Source organism: Blennius ocellaris (assembly GCF_963422515.1).
Source record: "Blennius ocellaris genome assembly, chromosome: 17".
In the NCBI taxonomy this organism is placed as follows: Eukaryota; Metazoa; Chordata; class Actinopteri; order Blenniiformes; family Blenniidae; genus Blennius; species Blennius ocellaris.
Genome location: NC_137666.1, coordinates 16,666,733 through 16,688,102, shown reverse-complemented (window position 1 = coordinate 16,688,102; position 21,370 = coordinate 16,666,733). Strand labels below are relative to the sequence as shown.

The 21,370-nt window shown below is 42.4% G+C and overlaps 1 protein-coding gene across 1 annotated transcript in view; it reads left to right on the top strand.

The window, feature by feature from the left end:
- Positions 1-34: 34 nt before the first annotated feature.
- Positions 35-21,370, top strand: part of LOC308142311 (formin-1) — a gene marked incomplete at its 5' end in the record, with an annotated part of 66,224 nt that continues 44,888 nt past the window's right edge. Inside the window, 3 exons of the mRNA XM_080512659.1 lie at positions 35-1,592; positions 12,191-12,357; positions 17,840-17,960. Of these exons, the coding sequence (XP_080368785.1) occupies positions 35-1,592; positions 12,191-12,357; positions 17,840-17,960 (1,846 nt within the window). The remainder of the gene's footprint in view (positions 1,593-12,190; positions 12,358-17,839; positions 17,961-21,370) is intronic.

Here is a 21,370-nt window from a genome sequence, read left to right as displayed (position 1 = left end):
GGCTGACCACTTACACAGTGCTGGACTGATTACCATGGCGCCCATCATGGAGGGGACGCACTCAGTCTTGCTCCTGTACGCACCCATTCAAGAACTCAGCACCATCAGCTTGTATTTTCCCAAGAGGCCGGCCCGGAGCTTCAAGTACAAGAGCCGCGCCCCTCATCCAGAAGGCATCGGTAATGACCATGACCGGGTTAAGGAGGATCTCGCAGACTCCAAACAAAGAGGCCAGTCTTTCCACTCTTCAGGCCGACTCCTCTCCTCCCGGCGGGCAACAAAGGAGGCAGTCGCAGAGCTCTGCTGGCTGGCGGCTGAGCATCACCAGTTGCTTGCGGACCTCTTATCGTTGTGTAGGGATTGTGCCAGCAGAGTCAGGATGGGTAACCAGGATGGGAAACTCCAGGATTATGCAGAAGGTCAGGAGGATAACCCAGGAGGTCAAGTTCTCAGCAGCAGCAACTGCCCCCTCGCCGTGCCTCCAGAGAATAAGAAGAGTGTGTCCAAAAGCAAAAAGCTGAAGAAGCTGGGAGGCAAGAAGCTGGACAGTGCGGAGGATTTTCTCCACAGTAAGATCAAAAAGAAAGTTTCCAGGAAGAATTCATACTTGGAGCTTCCAACTGAGAAAACTACGACCATATGTGCAGTTTCAGATGTAGACCAGACTCCAGGTCCTACAGCCTCCGTGCGAGTGTCTGACATCCCAGTCAGTAATACCATCCTGCCGATGGAGGAACCCTTCCAGATCACTCGTGAACCCTGGGACTTCATGGAGGACAGCCGGACATTTGACCCCGACGTAGATTTCTGTAATGACTTCTCGGAGTGTGACGGTGAGCTGGGCTACGAGTCGTCCTCCTGCACCCTGTTGGAGGGTCTGACCCGACGAGACAGCGGAAGCAACCTCCGGCCGGTCAAACGGTTCGACTCTCAAATCGACACGTTGGTGGAGGATGTATCAGAAGCTAAGTCGGCCCAACAGCTTTACGGTGAAATTAACCAGAGAAACACAGGGATCCGAGTTGTTGCTAAGGTGCAGGATGTGGAGGGGAAAGTCCAGCACGTAAACCCCACCAGTCCAGACGGGGCTGGGTCATCCGGGGCTCGTCCAGGAACCAGTAGAAGCCAGCAGGAGTGTGACGAGTGGAGGGTGTCAAACAGAGATCAGCTGCTTGGAGTCGGTAAAGAAATATGTAACAAAGCCTTTGGGCTCCGGCTGCCCCTGTCACACACCACCACTGAACCCTCGCCGCCAGCCAGGTTCCATGCAAAAAGCCCCACGTCACCTTCTCTCGCCGGGGTCTTCAACACGTCATTCCCCGCTTCAAACAGCCTCCAGAGCATGTCCCCCGTCTTGTCCCCTTTGTCCTCCAAGCAACCGAGTCCACAGCTCAACCATCGAATCGTGATGCTGTCGGACAAGGACGTGGACCCCGATCAGGACAGCTCCAGCAACACAGACGAGCCCAAAATGTTCACCGAGGTCATCGACCGGAATGGCAACAAGCGCACCCTGACACGTCTGGATCTGAACCTCAGCCGGCGGCCGAGCAGCTCCAAGTGGAACTCCTCCAGCAACTCCACAACAACAGGTGAGGAATCGCCGCTCAGACACGGCTTGGCCCCGGTGTGAACGTTAATATCTTTGCTTTAATCATTTCTGAAGTGTGGAGCTTTTATCAGAACGTTCATGTGGCACTGCGGGATGCTGGGGGGAAAAAATTGATCAAAAATGAAAGACGCCTTCAAAGAGGAGAGCGTTGGGAGCGTGTTTTGTTCTGAACAAAGAAAGAGTTTTCCTTTGCTGTTACTTTGTGTAATGCCGTGTCCTGGATTTGCTTTTGACGTGTGACCTACAAATGAAGCCCCCCCCCACGCCTCGACAACAGAGTCGTACAAGAGGCCACCAGGTCCTGAGAATAGTTTCACTGATGGTCCTTTTTAACTCTCTCGGCTCCACAGGAGAGGCAGAGATTAGTGGGAGTGTCCCGGATCAAAGGCTTAAAGTTGACACCAAGTTCAGCCTGATCAGCGTTCTCGTGAGCGCAGCGGGAACTGAAGCATTGCCGATTAGGACCGATAATGACCTGCTTCCCCCAAAAAACACATCACAGTTACCTGACTAAGCGTCGCACACCCAGCCAGCACAGGAGCTTAAGTACATCACATTACCTTTTGGCACAATTTGGTCTATTTCGTGTTAACTTCACCATGACCGAATACAACTGTAGTGTGATCACTGGCTTGGCTTTCTTTCTTTTCTTTTCTTTTTTTTTTTTTTTATATTTACCTGGTCTCATGGCAAGTGGCAATGTTTTTCACATTATAAGAAATAATTTGTCAGGTGAGTTGAGGTCAATAATCAGTAAATTAAAAGGTGTCTTCCTGCTAGATAGAAGTGTTTAGTTTCCTTTAGTGTCTGTTGAGTGAAGTTGCAGGCAAATAAGTTAAGCATTAAAAAAACAGGTCTTAAACAATCATGTTGTATTTTATCTTCTTCTGGGGTTTTTTTTGCTCCACGCAATACTTGGAAGTCAGCATCTCTGACGTTGTGCGTTGAAGCTCAGCGTTTCCACCGATGATGTGAGATCATTGCTGGTTAAGGCCGCATTTACTGAAAACTGAAAACTTTCGTTGCGTTTTGATGTCCGTTTACAAGACACTGGTGCCCGGAGCCTCTGAAAACGCAAACTTTTAAAAGCGCTCCCCACTACGTCAGAAACTGAGCGCACCACGGCCGTAGTAAATAGTTCGGCATGTGTGAAGTTGTAGTTTTGAGATTCCAAAACTAGTACAAGCCTTAATCTGGGGGTGCAGGTTGCACTGCAAGTATTAACCAAAAAGAGGACTTGTTTGCGCAAAAGTGACTTAACCAACAACAGTGGCATGACTTGAACTCTATCGTGCTCCTTTATATGCAGTTTTTGAATTGAAGGAAGTGCTGTTCCCAATGTTTTCCACTGGGGCCTGTACTGTTTCCATAAGAGTCAGGGTCATAACTCAACACTGACGCTCCGTTTACATGACAATGTTTTCAAGTGAAATTGAAACCTTTTGTTACGATTTGGGGCGTTGTGCTTAGAGCCACTGAAAATGGGCGGAAATGCCACTTTTCGGAAATACTTCAGTAAATAGCTGGACAGTAATAATGTTTGCCTCCAGTGTGTCGTAATTCCAAGTCCATATTCTCCTGAAACCTAATAAGAATCCAACTATTTCCATACGAATGCCCTCGTTAGTGTTGCATTAGGTAATTCTATAATATGATTATTTACTCCATCCCAGCTCATTGTTCTAATCTGCAGCCGCAGACTGATGTTTCTCCATTGATTATTTTGCTAATAGAGTGTCTAATGGTTGGGCATATTTCACTCTCGACTGTTCCTTCACTGAAGAACAATGCAGCATTTCTGAGGAAGCTGGAGTATTACAGTCGTTACATCACAGGCCAACATGTACTATCTAACCGACACAGCCCGCAGTAATCCCACTGAGCATCAGCCGAGGGGAGAGTGAGAGCTGAATAGTGCAGAGCTAAGCTAACTGGTACATGGAATCGTAAATAGCCTGGATTTATCCTGTAGAGATGATTTGGATCCATCCGCACTGCAATGACACTGAAATTACTCGGTGTGAGCGCACACACAATGTGCATTAAATCTCACTGACTCCAGATGTTCTTACCCTCAAGCTGTCTGTGTGCATCTCCAACTGAAAAAGGCTCTTCACATTTTGTCTTTTCTCATACACCATGTTCCACCCTTTAATCCAGAACAAAGTCTGCCCGTCAATATAGTCGGGTCTTTGCCGTTCACGATCTCGCCCTTTGATAATTAATTACACTTCAGATGTTAATCGAGATAAATGAACATCAGAGGGCCGAGCCGAGGGGCCGAAGTGGGTCAGTGTGGAGCTTCATGTCGAGCCCATTATGATGCAGGCTCTTTAATCTGGGCTCCCTCACTGGAGCTCTGCGGTTATTAATAAGCTCAATCATGGAGCCGGCAGTGGCAATTCTAAAAGTAACGATTCTCCTGGTTTCCTTCATTTGCTCTGCAGAATCCATTTGTGGGTGCTCGTCTCTGTTGATTTGCCTTTAGGTTGCATTTTGTTTACTTTTCCTTTAATCTTTACCTAAAACAAACAACTGAATTCTCTTTTAATGAATGGGTAGAGCGGCTGTACCATCTACGACTACTACTTCTATTTTTGATACGCAAACTGTACAAAACCTGCGAAAAAATATTTATTTCTAAAAAATTACAAATTATTACAATATTGACAGCATTTATTACATAAAGTTAAAAAATGCTTCTCCGTGTATTATTATTGGCAAGTTATTATTACATAATTGCTTTTAAAATGCTCAAAGTTCTTATATTATTCGTTAACATTATGTGATTGGCCATTAGTACTTTATTGGTTGTCATAGGGCAGCAAAATAAATTGTATTTTTATTATGAATACATCCATTTATTTATCTAGTAGTTATTCATTAAAAAAAATTTGTTTTTTACATTTTTTTAAATAAAAATACCCCAAAAATGGTTGGAAGCACTAAAATCAGGTACACAATCCTATCCTAAATTATATTTGAAACTTAAATCAATACATCATAAGACACAGTTTATGTTCATATGTCAACACTATATCGGAAACTTTAAGACCTGTGTTAGCCTCATTTTAAAGGTGAAATGTGTTTTGCGGCTCCAGTTAAATTATTCGATTGAAAGTGACAAAAACGTCTCTTTCGGTCATCAAGGTTGCAGACACCTGTCCTACATTAAAGGTGGAGGATTCAGTGAGATTTTAGAGCTTCGTAACTGTTATAACTTTATAACATTTGGCCAGAGTACATGAGTAAAGAAAAACAATAAGCTGAAATGTGTTTCGATGTCCCTCAATAAAGTTGCCATTACAACAATATCGACCGTAGCTGCCCCAGTGATCGGGCCCATTCAGTTATTTTCAGTGCTGGCCCCTCCCTTCTTTAACTCCCTGCTTATTATTATCTAACATATGGCAGCCAATACCATAATCAGATTACCCAATATGTCCCTGCAAGGTCATATGAAACTGATCAGTGTGGAGCAGGAGAGCATCGCCCTGCCATCCTGGCTCGCTGTCATTCAACACAAAGTGCAGCGCCGTGCAGCATTGTTTCAGTCCGTGAGCACAGAGGCCAGCTCTGTCCAGATAATGAAGTGTGTGTCCGTGCAGACTGAAAGCGCTCCTCTCCGAGCTGCAGTCCAGAATCCACGGCACAAAGGTCTTCTTCTTGTGACTTATAACCCGTTTTTCTCTTAAAAAAAAAATCACCTTGCTGCACAAGCTTCTTGGAAAATGTCAGCAATGTAGCATCTCTTGTTTTTAGAAGCTTGAATAGCTTCAAGTGACGTCTCGTCAGCGTCCCAATTATTCTAAACCTGCACCAGTTGAAGTTAAACAGATCCCCCCTTATTGCCAGGCAGAATGAAAACCTTTTAGCTATGGATATTTCATTAGGCTGGAAAAACTGCATTTCAAATGAGCAATAATAATCAGCGAGTGTCATGTAGAGCAGGAGTGTCCAAAATAAAGTCAATGGCCCAAAATTCAAGATGCTCAAATCCGGCCCCTGTACTCAAGTACTCGATAGATGAATCGACGTATGCCAAAGAAAATGGGAATTCTTTAGCTACTCTGTCACAATAGTGGTTGTGGAAGTGTGAGACGTTGTGCTAAAGTACAAAAGGAAATGATATACTGACCGCCATGATATCGACATGACATTGGTTGAAAAAGTTATACCATATATCATAAAGCCCTCAGTTTATATCTGCAACTTATCATTCCAGACTGGTTGTTTTCCATATTAAATGAAAATAGCAAAAGTTATTCCACTCTTCAAAAATGGCAACAAACACTGTTTTACCAATTACAGGCTAATATCTTTATTATCTCAATTTTCAAAGGTTCAAGAGAAGCTTTTCAAATCTCATCTTAAAAGGTTTCTTGAGAAACATCAAATCCTGAATGTCAATATGGTTTTAGAACCAAAAGAACAGCCTCAATGGCCATAATTGAAGTAATTGAAGAAATCACTAATGCACTTGATCAGAATAAATATGCGATTGTGGTGTCTTTATTCATCTTAAAAAAGCATTTGATGCAATTAATCCTTCCATTTTACGCATAGCTGGAAAATTATGGGATTAATATTACACACATTCTCGCACAAAGTTTATTTTTTTAAATCACAATCTTTGCGTGGGAAGTGGCGTACGCATCTTTCAGGACCCGTTTTGTGCGTATATTTATGCATCATTATATTATAAATGAGGCCCCATATCATTAAAAGCCCTGGAGGCTCTAAATGAAGGTCTTAAAAAATAGAACTGGGATGCAGTATATGTAAATAATGTCAATACAGTATATAACTCATTCATAGAAAAAGTAATAGAGTTGTACCATAAAAACTGTAAAATCATATAGACATGGATCAGAAATCTCTGCAGGTGGATCGGATCGGCCCCATTCCTACATTCAAATGGAATGACACATGAATTTAAATGAAATAAGTAAACTACCCAGACATGTATTCACATATAATGAGAAAACGAGTCGGTCAGATACCATGTATATTATTTACTGATATCAAAGAAAATGTGCTTAGAAGCATGTTGATTGTGTTCAGTTTTCACACATTCAGTTTAAGAAATGAATATTGAAGTAACATGACGATTTTACATTCATTATTTAAATTTTTTTATGGACAAACAGTGTAAAGACTGCAAAAGAAAAGAAAAAACACAAGAACTGCTACCACATTTATCTCTTGTTATTGGCTGCAGTCATTACAATGTTTAATGGTTTCCATTTAACTTTTTTAACAAAGCTCATTTTATAATGTAATCACCAGTCAGTATTGTAATAAAATGTTAAATCTGTTTGATAATATTCAAAAAGGTTTAAACCATTACATCATTGGTTGTTTTTGGTTGCTACTCAATAATACCTGATTTCAGTAATGTGATTGTGTCATTTTATTTAGTATTTGCCACCACAGTGCACTTGCAGAAATCAAACCTCTCAAGAGAAATATGCTGATGACAAGAAGAACGGAGGCTGGGTGATTTAAAAATGATATATATAAAAGTCTATAATTTCCCTTCTTGGGTGAAAGTGATTGAGGAGTGTGTAGGCTGCCTGATGCCACATGGCCCACTTTCTTTAGATGAGTTTATAGATTTCAGTGGATAAATAGGGCAGTCTTGTTCTGTGTTCACATGGATGCATAATTTATTTGTTATATAGACACTTGTGCTTTTTTAGCCTGCAGTATCAATAATTTAGGCTTGCATTTCTTTGCAAGCCCTGTGTGGCAATTTTGATTTAAAGTCTAATCTTCCAACACAGTGAAGATGGGGAGAGTCGGGTCTCAGATCGCTGTGCTCAATATGCGTCTGTGTCGACCAGCTGATGGGACTGAGTGGCAGATAACTCCATCACCTCCGACAGCGACACCCACCTGTCAGGTTCAGACACCAGATGACCCTTGAGGCATGCCAAACTTAGATTTACGGCAAACGTAACAAGACACACACTCCTACAGAAACAGCAATCCCGTCTGGCAGCTGCTCTCTCGCGCTTTCTGATTTTCACTGTCGGTTTGTTGCAGTTCGCTCCTGGGGAACACGCTTGTTGGCTCGACTTCAACCTTTTGAGAAGGATGTCCTTTTACACGGAAGTGGCATAAACACGGAAAACAATGTACAGAGAAATATCCCTGTTTTTGGTTTTTGGTTTTTTTTCAAATACCCAGGTACGTGTAAGCGTGGCCTCAGTGCAACACAATTAATTAAGCTTCACTGTTTCCCTCCAGTTTCACTTGAAGACAGTGAAGGGTTTTTGTGTGTTAAACCAAAATTCTGGGCAGATTTTGAGCAGATAAATTGTTCACTATTACCGTAGTTTACACAAACTGCTCCATGTATGTGGGGGGAAAAGAAAAAAAGAGAAAAAAAATATATATATGTATGTATACACAATCTTTTTTTTTTTTTAAGATAAAGTTAATTTGAAAATATCTATTACCATAAAAATAGTGCAAAACTTGTCATTTTTCTTTATTGTTCTTTCTGTCAGGCTGCTACATCTGCTCCAGATATTTAGCATGTGCACGCTTGAGACATAATTATCTGTGATGTAATAGTTGAACCGTGTGGGAAAAGAGAGACTAGTGACTGAAAATGACTGGTTCATAATTCAGTCGTGGCTTATATTTATAAACATGTCTCCTTTGTGACTTGTCCATAGCTAACCAGGTGAGCCTTTGCTTCTCTGCGTTCAGGTGGGTCACAGTGGTTGTGTATAGCTTTAGGTGTGTTACACCATCTTGTGGTGTCGACTTGCATTGCCGGGGTAAACAGGCAGGGGCAAGTTCAACATTGTGTGAACGTAGACTACAGACAGATCACTCGTCCATTATAGGAGGTTAACAGAGGTTACGTTCACACTGCACGTAAACACAATCCAGTTCTGATTATTGTGACCCATCTACAATTTGGTTTGTGACTGTGTGAATGTTGCAATTCTAATTTTTGCACACCAGACCCAGGCCTTGAACCCGGGCGAGCACTCTTGCCTCACAGCGAGAAGGTTCAAACATGGTTCAAACTGCAAGGTTGAGATTTGGGCTGGTTTTCATTGAGGTGGGCGCGTTTATGCTGGAAATAGTGAGTCAGATCTGGAAACCCTGGCGCTGAACAGTGTAGCATCTATATTTACCTTTTGCATTCAACCCACATAAACTCTGGCTCTAAACATTATTTGGTGGACTGATGTCCACCTCATGCTGGGATGAGCCCGTGGCTATCTCAGTTATAGACTTTGTGATTGAGTCAAGGCTTTTAAAGCTGAAGGGAGGGAGATTAAATGCCAATGAGTGGCCATTTCTCCCGAGAGCCAGTGATTTTAAGCTCACTGTGCGCAGTGCACCCTTGCCTATCAGAGAGAGAGATAAATCAACAGGCACGTAATCGAGTGCAGCGCCGTCATTACCCCATCTTGGTCTGCAGTTATCATGTTACTGTGCACACGTGCCATACTTTATTTCTTGCACACAACAGTAATATACATATAAAAGCTTCACTGCGGCGGGGAAACAGGTTTGTTCTCTTTCCCTGCCCTGACGGTAGCAGTTTTGTGCCATCTTGAGATATTCAATTTATAGGTGAAGCTCAGCTACTCATGCACCAGCAGGTAACTAATTATTCATGCATGCTCAGATTCCTTATTGCAAAATGTGTTTGTGCCTCTGACCACAGGCCTCTCTCCTCCACATGTAGCAGACAAAGCTCATTCTGGTGTATAGTTTTGTTCCTTGGCCCGGCTTGAGCTTAACTCTGCGCTTGGATCCATCCCAGCTACCAGTCAGCAGTTCCCACTGCGGGCCCATGCAGCGCCGCATTATAATAATGAAAACTTATTAATCTAATCCTACCACCACCCCGGCCCCTGCTGTCAAAGTCCCAGATAACTGGGGGGGGGGGGGGACTGCAGGCATCGGTACCGTCTCATAATGACTGATTGTGTTGGAATACCGAGGCTGAATTTTAACGCTTCCGTTTAACAGTAAAACCTCCCCTTTCTTGTGTGCGTGCGTGCAGGCGTGCTCCCATATCTGAATTTAAAGCATCAGGCTGTGCTTTAGAACTGCAAAAGGAGTGTTCAAGGGGACTTCTACCGCCTCAGAAGTGGCTGCTGGGAAAATAGTCAAGCAACACCGTCCTCTGCAAGGATACTCATTACAGCCGTGGGTCACGGGATATTTTGGCGTGTTATTGTGGAGGAAGTAATGTATATTTCTCCTCATAACTCGGCCCGAGCAGGTTAAGGTGTTGTCTTACAGCTGGAGGAAATCAAGGTCAGCGGGGTGTTTTACCCTCCCCCCCCGAGCGCCATGTCTTCCACTTCCTTTTGTTCTTGTCGCCGGACCTCTCCTCCCAGTTTCAGCCATGGCCGATTCTTTTGATGCAGCAAATCCAGAAATGTTTGGAATTCATGACATGTGGTGAGGTTCACGGCAGGTTAGACATGGACTCTTTCTAATTTCTCTACTTCTTATTGGAGTAAATCTATCATTCTGTTCCACTGCACACACTCGCAACACATGAAAGTATATCCATGTGTGGTTTTCCTTTTACTTGTAAATGAGGAAAATCCAGTGTGAAGCAGCACTGATTGCCTTGACAGCTTTTTTCAATCTTTTTAATGTGGAATCAGAAAGATTACATGTTTTGATTCATTTGAAATACATTACGCATTCTTTGAATAGTGAGAACGTATAATGAAAGTGTCAGCCTCGTCTGCACAATCTCAGGGAAGATTTGATCATTTTGATGACAAACCTTTGAAATTATTGAAATCATACAGCATGCAAATATTAACAATTATTCAGTTTCTTGCCTGTCTCAGACAAGCAAAGTCATTATCCTCCTTAATGTCTTATATAAACATATTTTATTGGTTTGCTTTTCTAAACTTGTGTTCTCTTGTTTTTTCAGTTTTTATATTTTCCCATCTCTATTTTTTGAGTGCATGTTCTTTACTTTATTGTGCTTTTAATGTCATACACTTAACCCAGTAACCCAGTTTTAAAAAGTGCTATTCAAATAAAGTTATTATCATAATTGTTATTTGAAAGAATGAACAAACAAACAAAGTGAATCTGGTCATAATTCAACACAGACAATCTAAACACCCACAGAGTTCATTTAAACTGACCAATAAAAGGAATAAGCCAGTTTTCATGCTGACTGTATAAATTCTATGAATAACCAATAATATATAGAACAAGTACAACTTACAAACAACAACTCAAAACCAACAACAACAGGGAAAAATCAGAAAACCATAACATAAGAATAACATGATTAATAGTATTAATTGTCTCTCTTTGTCTAAGCTATTCTGTATTTTACAGCTGTGCTGAAAGTTGACTGTGAACTATTGAAGGTTTAACTTCATTAATCCTCCTAAATTATATTTGCCTTCTCTTACCTTGACTCAAACTTGAATACATTTTAAATGCCTGATGATTTCCTTATTATCACTTGCAGCAGTATCCTGGATGAGCCAGTCCAAGCCAAGTTTTTCTTTTCTTTTCTTTTTTTAAATCTCTGCATGCAGGCTCATGCTGCATCTGCAGTGTGTCTCTAAGCAGTAAATATTAAAGGCCAGGTGCTCGGGTATGCACACGAGGACTTCAGAAATAGAACGGAGTGCCTCCTGTTGAAATTTTGAAGCGCATTTTTACAGCTGCTTTACCTTTTTGTCTTGCCAGCAGTCTTTGTGATCACACTTGACTCATAATGGTGCCTGGTCAGAAGAGGGCAGCCTCTCCCAGTGTAAACTGGGGTCAAGTGAGGCGTCCACACTCCACCTGCAAATGAATAAGTAAACACGCAAGCGTACACTAACCACACATCTACTTTACTTTAGTGCATTGGAGTTTCATGGCTTTTTTTTATTTTATTTTTTTACTGAGGTTATGTTGCAGATATACAGCAGTGTGCACAACTTTGAGGCCAGTGTAATATAATGCTGGTTATCCATAATTTATTACCAGCATTGCAACGTCTGATCAGCTCAGACTTTACTCTGGAGAAGAGGAAAATAACCACAAACATACAGCTCGTGTATGAGCCATAGGCAGAAAAAAAGAAGAGTCCAGAGCTTTACGTAATTAAATCTGTGCAGGTTGATTAAAAACCAATTCACTGCAAACTTACGCATTGAGTTTGCAGTGAAACTGATGCTGCTTTCAGTGCAATGATGAGCCACGTGTCCATTGCGGATTTCTCTCCTGCTGATTCACTTTGCAACTTGGATTAAAACAAAACATGAACAAATCCTTTTTGAAAGCACTCTTGGAGACCCTCATTAACCTAAAACGTCCGGTAGTTTCACGAGCCTGTTTCCTCATTGGATCAGTGGCGTTCTGCTGGGATGGGAGCGACGGCCTGCGAAGTACAGATAAAAATGGTGGTGTATCCTCGAGCCTGCAGCTAAACTCCCTCGATGCCCGTTTGATGCTAAGAGGTTCGGATGCGTGCTCTTTCTACCTCTCCCCGTCATCGTGCCCGGTGCAGGTGACACAGGAAAACCACTGTCTCACTTGAATTGCTCTGTATTTGTGTTTCTGCAGAAGACTCCCTCCTGCGTCAGGATGACATCTGGATGCTGGATGGCGACGACACTCAGGAGCATCTGTCGAGGGTGGCACGCCCAGATCACCTGGACTTCCTGCGGATCACCCCACCCGAGGACGACATCATCGGGGACACGCCCTACTACCCTAAACTGGAGTGTACGGTGAGTTAGCACTAGCACCATCAATGCAGTTATTTTTGCCTCCAGAACTGTTGGCATCAGACTTTTTTTTTCTCCCCTCGTGGCACTCATGGGGATTTCTCTCCACTCAGCCATTTAACCACCTGATCATGAATTCTTTGAAATGGATTAGCAGGTCTTGGATTTAAATCTGCGAATTGCACTCGAAGAATCCACTCACATTCATTTCATTGTTTTTCTTGTTGAGCAGATGTTGCAAGGTCTTTCACACATGTGATTTATTTATGTAACCCCGCTCTACCAAACGTGGCTATTCAAGTAAAAACAATGCAGATGTTTCCAGGCTATTTATGCTTTAATTGGAACTTTAACTGGAAGATATTAAAAAAAACAAAAAACTGCAGATGATATAAAAAAAAAATGCTCCCATCTATCCAGATTCCTTCACGCTGTCAGACGTTCCTTCTTTTGGCCAGCGAGGTGGATTACATGGGTGTGGATGTAGGCGGGTAGTGTGCAGTGCAAGTTATGCATTGTTCCCCGAATGCACTAACCCTGCAATGACTGTGAGGATAATCACTTGACATACCGGTACAAAGGGTGTGCTGGCACACAAATAGGTTCTGACGGCCATGTCTAATGTTTTGGCTGCAACTGGACTATGTTTTCACAACCAGCTGGCTCATATTTATTTACTCAATTTACACATTGAATCCAGTTAAAAGAGAATCTCATATGTTCATATAAAAGCACGCAGCAGAATGTAAATGACGTAAATAAAAACCACACCCACAAAACTTATGTAAGACACGACAGGTTTTATTTAAGTTGGTAAAGTGAATGTCAGAGTGTTCATGCAATTTTGAATTGAAATAAAAACTTGAAAGACAAAGGAATGAATGAGTCTCTTTTCCACATAATTAGTAACAGAATTAACTTAATATGTTTATTCCACATAGTGACATCTCAATATTTAACTAAAAAAAACAAAGAAGGGATGTTTTATACAGAGGAAGATTGTTATTGATCATTTGAATGACTTCAAATATAATATCTAAAATAGCAGGAACGTCTAAGATATGATAAAAGGTACAGATATGATGTTGATGCATCATAATTTAGAGAAAGTGGCTCAATTTGTAAGCCGTTTCTGTGGCTTGTCTGTGGAAAGTGGCTCAATTTGTAAGCCGTTTCTGAATCTGGAAAATTGTTAAATGAATGATTGTTTCAAATATTTCAGTGTGATTGGAAGGGATAAAATCCTTAACAAAATGTTTTATTTTTCTTCACATATGATGCCATTTTCTAATGATAAAGCCAAACTGAAAGTCAGAGGCTCAGTTAAAGAGAACCATTAGCATAAAAGCTTTACTAAAACAAGAGAGGGAGTTATTCCATTGTGACCTGTGAGATAGTTTCAATGGTCTCCTTCATGCCAGGAATATTAAAAAGATGCAAAGCCAAAAAAAAGGAATACTTTTGATATTTTATTGGTATTTTCTGCAGATGAGCCACCACCATTAGAGGGAGGAGTGCCGCACCATACAAGTTTAGTACTGTGCAAAAGTTTTAGGCTGGTGTGGGGAGGCTGCAAGACTGCTTCCAAAAATTGATGTGCAAATAGTTTTTTTTTTTTTATAAATAAACTAATGCAAAGTGAATTAGCAGGGGGGTGGAGGGGGGGGTCACTATCAGCAATTTAATTTCTCCTCAGCTCACTTTTTGAAAGACCATCTTGGAAGCACAGATTTTCTGTAAATTCAGTTGTTGCTTTTTTTTGTTTTTCATAATTGTGTTAAGATCAGGGCTCCATTGTTCCTCTTTCATACAAACTGGCTGAATATCTTGGATTGTTTTCCTCTGTTGCAGAACTTCCTTGCTGGTATTACATGATGGATAAGCAGCATTACGGTCCACTTGCCTAAACCGTTTGCCCAATACTGTGTATCAGTGAGATTTTTTAAATGTGTAATGTTCACAACTGTGAACTAGGCTGATATGTCAATATCAGTTTATGTCACTGCCTTCTTCATCAATGGTGCTTCTTTCTAGCACAGTGTCAGGGGGGATTTCCTGCGTGTGTATGACATCGCAGTGCTCTTACATAACCTAATTCCTCTTCATAGAAGCCCCTTTTTTTCTATTTGTGGCTCTCTATGTAATACACAATTGAAAGTAATTCTTGATTTTGGAGTTTTGATCCAAAATACATTATTAAATCACTGCATTGCCCCACAATAACCAGCATGGGGAATATAATACTGTAAACCGTACATGTGGAGTGTAAATTAAACTTATGCAATTAAGTAAGACAATCAGGAAGGCTACAAGGGAGGACAAAGAAGCCAAACCCTCAGCCAATGTCATAAAGCCACATGTGCCTAAAACTCTCTTGCATAGCAGAAAGCAGGATTCAAAACAAAGTGAGCTCTTTGGTACTGGATAATATAAAGGACCGATTTTGATTTTATAGCTGTAAAATTGTCCTAAATTGTAGTGAGTAAAGAATAACCTGTAGTTCCAAATCTCAATTTTCCTGATTTCGGACTTTTCACTTTCATTTGTACCTTTTTGCTGATCTTTACATTCACATGAGGTCATTGCAACCTGGAAGGTTTTCTTGACTTTTTGTCCAGAAAACTAGTTAACTAGTTAATTTTCTAGACTATGTCAACATGCATAATGAATGAATCAGAGTGTCATTTCTCACCCACTGTATTCAATCCTCTTCTGTCTGACCTGCTGCTAATACCCAGGCTGACTAATTACCCCGTCCTAAGCCCTCTATTGCAGTAGCTTAAAGCTGCAGTGCTGGTTTACTACCCTCCTCGGCTCCTCCTCCGTGTTTACAGCCATGATACGGAAGTGAGCAGAGGTAATCAGACACCTGTAGTGCCTGGCTCTGCTGGTTCCCTCCCTTGGAAAGGCGGGACCTGGAGGGAGGCGTCCCCAGACTGGGCAAACCAGTGAAATGCTTTTCTTTTTTTTTTCTTTTTTTTTTTTCCCTTCTTGAACCTGAGAAAGGTTTTCCCACACACAAGGCTTTTCCTGTAAACCGAGACCGACTCCAAAGCAAGGTTCAGTCATGGATTTCAGACTCTTCGCAGAAGCTTCTTGCTCCCAGCAGTTGGAAATGCGTGTGTGAAACACAGGTGAACTCGGTTCTCTTGCTGTCTCAGGGAGATTACAGCAAGGCATGCTTCCAAGCCACTGAACAGCTTGACTTCAACTGGCAGTGTCATGGGAATCTCGCTCGCTGGACAGAGATGAAACGGCGCGCCTGACAACGTCCAGTCAGAAGTAGTTGTTATGTGATATTATGAAAGTCGACGATTTGCAACAGGTTTGCGTGTCACAAACAGGATTACTTGACAGATTTGTTACATTTGGCAGCCTTCAGGAGAAGGTAAGAGGAGCTGTGGAGATTTGTCCATACAAAAGGCCTTTTGTTCCTGACCAACGGTGAAGGTGGAATAGCAGACTGGATAACTGGAGGCTGGGAGATGCAGCATTAGGACACTTTCAGTCGACTCCTACCTGTTTGGACTTAGCTCGAGCGACGCTTTGAACAACAATGGATGCAAGTAAAAACCCCGATGAGCAGGACAAGCAGCCTCCGGGTTCCTTCATGAATGTCTTCAGCAGCCTCTTCACGTGGGATCGAGCGGCGTCTTCAGATGTGAAGGCGCCCGTGCTGACTGGCTATAAGGAGCTGTCAGAAGGACAGACTCAAGAAGGCGAAGATCAAACCACGGATAGTCAGAACACGCTTGATGAGAGCGGAGGACAAAGTGTCGAATCGTCCATTAATGACTCAGACAAACAAGGAGGCGTTGGAGCCGGAGTCTCGGTAGACTCTGACCTGGTGCAGGTCACAAGGGTGGAAACACACAGTGACACAGAAAATGAGGATGAGGAGGCTGACCACAGCAGCATGAGTCTGTCTAAGAAGCTGGCCCAGATCATGAAGTCTGCCCCACCAGACGACGAGAAAGACCAAGACGACCACAGGAATGGGGATGAGAAAAAAGAGGCCAGCGGAGAAAAGCAAGTGCCGATGTTCAGAACGCACACGGTGGCCTCAACACGTTCCCTCGTAGAAGACATGTTGTATTCTGACAGGTTTTCCAGCAAATCTAAGTCAAAGACGATTAAACTGTCTTCAGTTTCCAAGCAGGAAGCTGACAGCCCGACCAAGCCGAGCCCGACCAAGCCGAGCCCGACCAAGCCGAGCCCGACCAAGCCGAGCCCGACCAAGCCGAGCCCGACCAAGCCGAGCCCGACCAAGCCGAGCCCGACCAAGCTGAGCCCGACCAAGCCGAGCCCTGCAGCGGTGTCTGTAGCAGCAGAGAAAAGCACGCAGGATGTTGTGACAGATGAGTATTCTGAGATAGACTGCTCTCAGCCGGTTCCCTCCATCATCTCGCAGCAGCCCTCTTTGGAAGATGCAGGACCTAAAGGTGACGCCACCTCTCCATCAAAGCAAACACCCAAGGATGAGACAAGCGAGTGCAAATCTGATGATGAGCACAACGTAGATGAGCATTTCTCTTCGGTTCCTTCCAGCCCTCACACTCTCAATCCAGAAAGCTCAGTGAAGGCTTCCTCGAATGAAGAGGAGAAACCAGACAACTTGAAAAGTTCAGGCTCACAAAAACCTGCATCCCCAATTCCTTCACCAGGGAAGTCCCCGGGAGACAAGCAGAGCTTAGGCAGTCCCGTCGTAAAGCACACAAACTCAAAGACAAAGGAAAGAAGCACACCATCAGCAACTTCCTCTGCTTCCTCCTCCACCTCCTCTCCATCCAGAGGCTCGCCCCTCTCCTCCCCTCCCTCCTTCCAGATGCCGGCCCTCTTCAGTGGCTTGCGGGTGTTGAAGAAAGGAGCGGTGGGAGACGAGAGAGAGGTGGTTTCAGAGATAAAGCAGAAAGAGAAGGATGCAGACCTGGCCCTGCTCAGCCTCAAGAAGACCGTGAACAAAGCCAAACAGCTCCCTGAGCAGAAGACCACCTCTCCAGTCAAGAGACACCCAGAGCCGAAATCGGTCTCGGGCACGAAAAGCATCGTGATGGGACAACTCAGCCACCTGCTCAACAACGAGAGCCCCAGGAAGTCAAGCACTGAGCAGGAGGTCAATGCGCGAAGCAAGAAGGAGCCCAAGAGTGGAGAAAGGGTCGTGGAGAAGAAAAGTCCAAACGCACAATGTCCCAATTCTCCCGTTCAGCAGAAGAAGACCTCAGACCTCGCCTATGAAACCTTCAGAAACGCATTTGGCCCAAAGCACGTCGGCACAAAGGCAGACAACGTGGATCTGGAGGCAGTGAAGAAGAAAATGAAGAGCGACAAGGAAAGCCTGAGATTGATTTTTGACAGATCCTCCAAATCTCCTGTCAGGGAGCACAAGAGTCCCGCTGAGGCTTGTGTATGTAAACACAACTTCATCCGATCTTGTTTCAACTTGATCGTCCAAGTTGGTTCATGCTGATGTGTTTTCTCCCCACAGACGGAGGTCATATCCCCTGCAGACAGCGAGGACCGCACTCCAGGGCGTCTGCACGCCGTCTGGCCGCCGCCCAAAACTAAAGATGAGGAAGAGAAGGTGGGACTCAAATACACCGAGGCAGGTAAGAAGCTTGGCGTCATCAGTTCGCACATCTTGCATCTGACACCAGGTATGCTGAGTGAGGATCGCTTACGCTGATTAGCTTTGTGGTTGGTTCTCAATAAATGTCTTTTTTTCTTTGCTAGGCACATTAGAGGTCAAATTCTGTGAAGGTAGATTCACAAGGATCTCAAAAAAATGTATATACCGTATTTTCCGCCCTATAAGGCGCACCTAAATACCTCAAATTTTCTCAAAAGCTGCCAGTGCGCCTTATAGCCCGGTGCGCCTTATATATGGATGATTGTTCTACTCAAGACTGCTATTTGACAGCTGAACAACCAGAAGCTTTTATTTTGACAACTCTAACTTCGCAACCGGATCTTCAGAGCGGACCACACTCCGCACAACACCTTAATCACTCATGGTTGCACACCAACATTCTAACAAACCAAAATAAACTAGATGAAATAATTACTCCCTAAACTGGGGAACAAAAACACATAAACACAATCAACACACACACAAGCCCAACAAAAACCCACAATAACCTCCAACAACACAAAACATGAATTTGTCGCTGCAAGGCATGATGGGACATCATGCCTTGCAGCGACAAATTCAACCTGAGCTCCTCAGTGCAGCCGATAGAAACTCCCATAATTCATTGCAGCTGTTTGTGGTGTTTTAAATGCAATTATTGGGGGTTATATTTGGTTTGTGGTGTCGGTAATAATTGTGTTGTGTTGTGTTTTTGTTGCTTAGTTCATGTAGTTTAGTTTATTATTATTATTATTATTACCGGTAGTTGTAAGTTGTCAACCAGTAGTGAAGAAGGTTTTGTGTGTAGTGTCGTCCTGGCATAGGCTGCAGGTAGACTATTAAAATAAAGCGTGTGCACCTCTCTGGGTGTTAGAATCAGTGGAAAATGTAACCTAATGGCTTTGAGCTATAAATGTTGCTGACCACTGGTCTATTTCATGTGCCTTATAGGGCGGTGCGCCTTATATATGAATGAAGTTGTAAATTATGTCAATCAATGTAGGTGCGCCTTATAACCCGGTGCGCCTTATAGGGCAGAAAATACGGTATTTGGCAAGTTTTGTCCAATATGACTGGCCTGCAGTTATAAATTATGATTGGACATACTGTATTTTATTTATTCGTTATATCCTTGCACAGACACACTTAATGCTCAAAGAGGGAAATCATGCAAAGTCATCGTCAGCAGATGAGGCAAGATTTGCATCCATTTAAAAACACAGGCTTAAGAGGCTGCGTCTCCACCTTAAACCATGCTGGGTTTTTGCGGTTGCGGTGTCCCAGACAGCAAACAGTAGCATGTAAATATGTTAGCGGGGTAAAGCATTTAATGGATTTGAGTTCACCTTGAGCTCCTGTTCTCCTTTTTAAGCGACAGCAACAAACGGGTTAAAACAGGGCTGATTGAATTACAAAGTGAGAAGCTTTTGCTCTCTGATCATGCTTCACTGGTGCAACAGCTGCTAAATGAGAATAGATTAAAGGTTAATGTGGATTATTGCTCCGATCTGTACTCCGCGTTTCACATTTGCAAAGAGCAGTGTGGAATGTGAGAAGCAGAGCTAAAGTCCAGAGCGCGAGCCATGCAGATAAACTAACATGTGCTAGAGTGTGTTATCTCTAAAACTTATTCATTATTGCACGTCACCTCAGTACAGAGGTGTCAAACATAAGGCTGGTGGGCCACAACCGGCCAAAGAGGCTCCAATCTGCCCAAAAAACTGAAAATTGTAAGAAATTCAAAGAAAAAAAATTTTTTTTTAAACAAATTGACTGAGATATTAGTGATAGAGAGTGATCTCATTGCTGTCAAACGAGCCTTCAAGCCATGCTGTTAGGGTGAGCTTGTAAACCTCCATAATGCAACAGCTATAGGAGAAGTTGTTTTTTTTTTCATTTCATCGTATTTTGCATTGGATAGTTTCATTAAAATTGGCTTTATGATGAGATTGTAATCACTTTCATGATATTTGTTTGGTTTTGCAATAATATTGACACTTTAATCACTTATCCTCTGTCACAACAAAGAAAAACTTTAAATTTAAAGGGTATTATGGCAGTATATTTCCAGTCCGGCCCACTCAAGATGACATTGTCTGTTTATTTAAACATATAATTTTCTTTATACTTTAGTGCAATTACCTCCATTTTTAAAATCATAAGTCACTGAGTTATACCACATTTTGATTCAAACCTTTTGATCTGCGTTTTAGTAGTCAATAAGTTACACGTATAAATATATTTCCTGGAAAATGTGCTATAAACTTTGATGTTTGCACAACTTTATTGAATCAAATCCCTCTTGCTTATGTTTAAACAGTAACTGATCTTTTGAATTGTTTTCACAAAGGTTCTTGTTACTTTTACAGTTTTTTGATTTATCATTTGCCATAAAGTTACAATTGAGCAATATAGAAGTAGATTAGTTTAGTTTAGTTTAGTTTAGCATACTTATGGTTGAAAGGGTTTGAACTTGTGCTGAGGAGAGCTAATGGATATATTGGACAAAGTGAGGTTGGAGTTAGGGTGAGATAGAATCTGTACATTTACTTGTACAAAAGCTATACATCATAAAATCTTATTCCTTACTTTTAAAACTGCAATTTTAATACAACTTCAAACCATTTCATGCATTTTAGCAAAGAGAGTCTTTGTTGTATGTCTTCACATAAACAAACTAGTAGAGTAGAATAGAATAGTCCTTTATTTTTACTTTGTAGCAATGTTAAAACAAACCCTGTTTGCAGCAGATACTATATTTCTGTATGAAGTAAAAAAAAATGTATGACAAATATGCTTTGAATATAGCTGCTTTAAGCGATGGTCACAACCCACCATACTTGCAAGTGGGCGCTGGCTCCCTGCAAAAACGTGAGCAAACTTTGGGGATCAATACAGGGCGAGTACCGCCGCCGTACGGATTTGGAGCACGCAGACACGCCATAGCACTTTTCGTGCATGAGAAACTTTCGCTGCGTTCGGGCGACGGATTCACCTCCTGCACAGGTGACGTGCGTGTCTTCTACAGCCAATGTGCACACAACGCACTGATTCCGTGGGTCTTTTACATTTTAATCTTGGTTTAAAAATGCAGCAGGGAAGCAAAATAAATAAATAAATAAAGGCATGTTGTTAAGTGAATGATTTGTAACATTTCAGTGGCCTTGGATGAATGGTAAACATTAACAGTTGTATTTCTGAAAGCAAAAAAAGCCGTAAAGTTAAAACGCTGCTTAAAAAATGACAGCTTTGAGTGATGCGTTCAGGTGCTCCTTAAACTGTCGGACACCCGACACCCCGGGTTTGCAGGGCAGAGAGCAACGTTACATGCTCTAATGCATCACAAAATGTGTCATGAAGATGAAAACAACACATAAGTTGCTCTGGACT